Genomic DNA, 2,628 nt, shown 5'->3' with positions numbered 1-2,628 from the left:
CTATATATATGTATGTATGTATGTATGTATGTATGTATGTATGTATGAATGTATGTATGGGGGAGTGGTGGTGCATAGGTTAGAGAAGGTGGGCCTGTGATCAGAAGATCGCCCATTCACGCCCCGGTACCGACGACATCAAAAATGTGGGTGGGGTAGGTGAAGCACCCACACTTGCCCCCACCCTCATTCGCCCCACTCTGGGCCCATGAGCAAGGTCCTTAACCCCCATCTGCTCCCTAAACAGGTCTCTGTTGAAAATGAGTTCTCGTGGCTCAATGAGACTACCTGTATAAATAAAGGATAAATGAAAAATATATATAAAGGTGTTTTAAACCCTTCCCAGACTCTTGCAATATTCTAAACAATGTTTCTAAACTCTAGTCGCTCTAAAAGAGCACAGCATGTCATGATTTCAGCTCTCTGCCACAAGCCAGTGCTCTCGGCCACACCCACTTCTCTGCTGCAGAGCGGAGATCACAGAGCTTCTCCCTGCAGCTATGGGCTGCACAAAGGTGCAGCAGGTGCTAAATAATTTAATATATTAATATTTTAAATAAAAAATCCATGCTGTTCATGCGGCTCATCCATCAATGAGCCAATTGTGTTCCATGTCCAATCTCATTTTGAAAATCCACGAAAGAACGACTCTGCGAAAGTCAAACCGTGAAGTAGCGAGGGGCTACTGTATTATTAACTTGATATCAATTAGAAAATCAGATGAAGACAGAATTTAAAAAATATATATTTTGTGAGGATTTTATTTTATCTCATGTAAAATTGTGACAATGAAGCGATTCGGCAAACATCTCTCAACGGAAGCATCAAACCTGCCTTGCATGTGTACATTTTATTCTACATGTTGTTGAATGCGGGCCTTACCCAGTCGGCATGTATGAGATACTGCAGCTTGTGGGTGACGAGAACCACTGTTCGCTTATCGTCCTGAAGAAACTTGAGGATTCCTTCTTGCATCAGGTGATCGCTCAGGTGGATGTCCAGTGCTGAGAAGGGGTCGTCCTGTTTAATGTGAAAACTAAATGAGTTGCAAATAATAAAAAGAAGCATCTTCAGCAGCCAGAAAAACTAAACTATAAAACTAAACTAGGCAAATTCACAAATTAATTTGCTCCCACACTCATTGAGGTATTAAAAGCATTTAGACGATCTGCCCAGATTGCAGTTAATTATGTAAATAACTGTAGAGCAAAGCATCAGATTCTCTGAGTTCTCTAGTTTGGAAACTTTATTGTTGACAGGGTGTGAAATCTTTTCATCGGATTTCTGGCACCACTCAATATTTGGAAGATTAGAAATGCAACCACGCCATAAACAGCTGCCAAATGTTCATCTGTGTCTGGGTGGGCGATGCAGTGGATTTCATTATTAGATGGTCAAGTTGTGATGACTTGACGTCTTGCATGACGGAGAGATTCCACTCAATTTTGAAGATCAGATATGAACATTCTTGTTAAATAATCCTAAAGAAAACAGTCCCTCCTTTTTTTTTGTATGTGACAATTTAACAGTCATCACTGCAGACATTACGAAGCGTCAGGAGGGTATGAAGGAGCGTCGGTGAAGGCTGCTCGTGTCCAACATGGGCTTGTAAAGTAAATAAAACTTTCACAAACACTAATCAAATTCAGTTAAACTATTCTATTAGGACTGACAGATGCAGAAAAGTAAGAATCAGAGCTTTGTAATTCAAGCAGGATGGAGAACATGCTGAATCATGCAGTCATTTAAAAACAGACATTTATTTAGGGCTGGTGCACAATTTTCAACAATTTTACGAGCGTGCAAAACGTACTCTTTTGCCCCTTTTACATTAGTAACGGTTCGACTCGACTCGGCACAGTTATAAGGCTTTTCCACTAGTAACCGTACGTAGAACCGGTCTCTTATTTCAGTACCATTTTATCTGGGATTCCAAGCGGCACCAAAATGTGACGTCAGAACACTGTCGGTCACTGATTGGTCAGGGGGTGGAGTCACTAGAGGGGTTATGAGAAAGTTTCACAACAAGATTGGCCACTTGCAATAACTCAACTTGAGGAACGACTGGACCTTAATTTTAAGCTTTTAAAAACAACAATGACAACACCGTGGTCTAATTCATTCAACCTTTATTTATACAGGTTAGTCCCACTGAACCTCGGGGACTCATTTACAAGAGAGACCTGAATGCTAATGCTAAAGACCTAATGCTGGAGTGTATGCGTTTTTTGTGCTTGGTGGCCAACGACAATGGAGCTCTGCCAGTCCCCGACTCCCGCCAGTCCTCTCCACCAGAGCCTTGGAGCTCCCTCAGGCTGGGCAGGGCATCATCTCCGTGGCTTTGAGCCCTGCCTGTCACCACAAAAGATACTCCGTGCTGCCGATCCGCGGGAGCACGCGAGGCCGGGGCAGGCAGGCTCCGGCCTCGCGTGCTCCTGCTCCAAGCTACGCTGATCACCGCGGAGGATCAGATGAACTGCCGACCCATTGAAGCACACGAGGCCAGGGCCTGCCCGAGCACCAGCCTCGTGTGCTCCTGAAGACCGGACCCCGATCCCGGCAGACAGGTGGACCGGGACGTTTGGGACAGAGGGGTGGACACAATTAAAAAAAAACATTGTATATATA

General features: G+C 44.1%; 1 protein-coding gene across 1 annotated transcript in view; it reads right to left on the bottom strand.

Annotated features, from left to right (window-relative positions):
- Nucleotides 1-2,628, bottom strand: part of LOC119428527 (ATP-binding cassette sub-family C member 9-like) — a 38,812-nt gene that overhangs the window by 8,835 nt on the left and 27,349 nt on the right. The window contains exon 11 of the mRNA XM_037696208.1: nucleotides 883-1,020. Within this exon, the coding sequence (XP_037552136.1) occupies nucleotides 883-1,020 (138 nt within the window). The remainder of the gene's footprint in view (nucleotides 1-882; nucleotides 1,021-2,628) is intronic.

This window comes from Nematolebias whitei, chromosome 22 (genome assembly GCF_014905685.2).
Source record: "Nematolebias whitei isolate Nwh7 chromosome 22, NemWhi1, whole genome shotgun sequence".
Classification (NCBI taxonomy): domain Eukaryota; kingdom Metazoa; phylum Chordata; class Actinopteri; order Cyprinodontiformes; family Rivulidae; genus Nematolebias; species Nematolebias whitei.
Note: the sequence above shows the minus strand (reverse complement) of the source record. Positions and strands in the feature narration are given on the sequence as shown.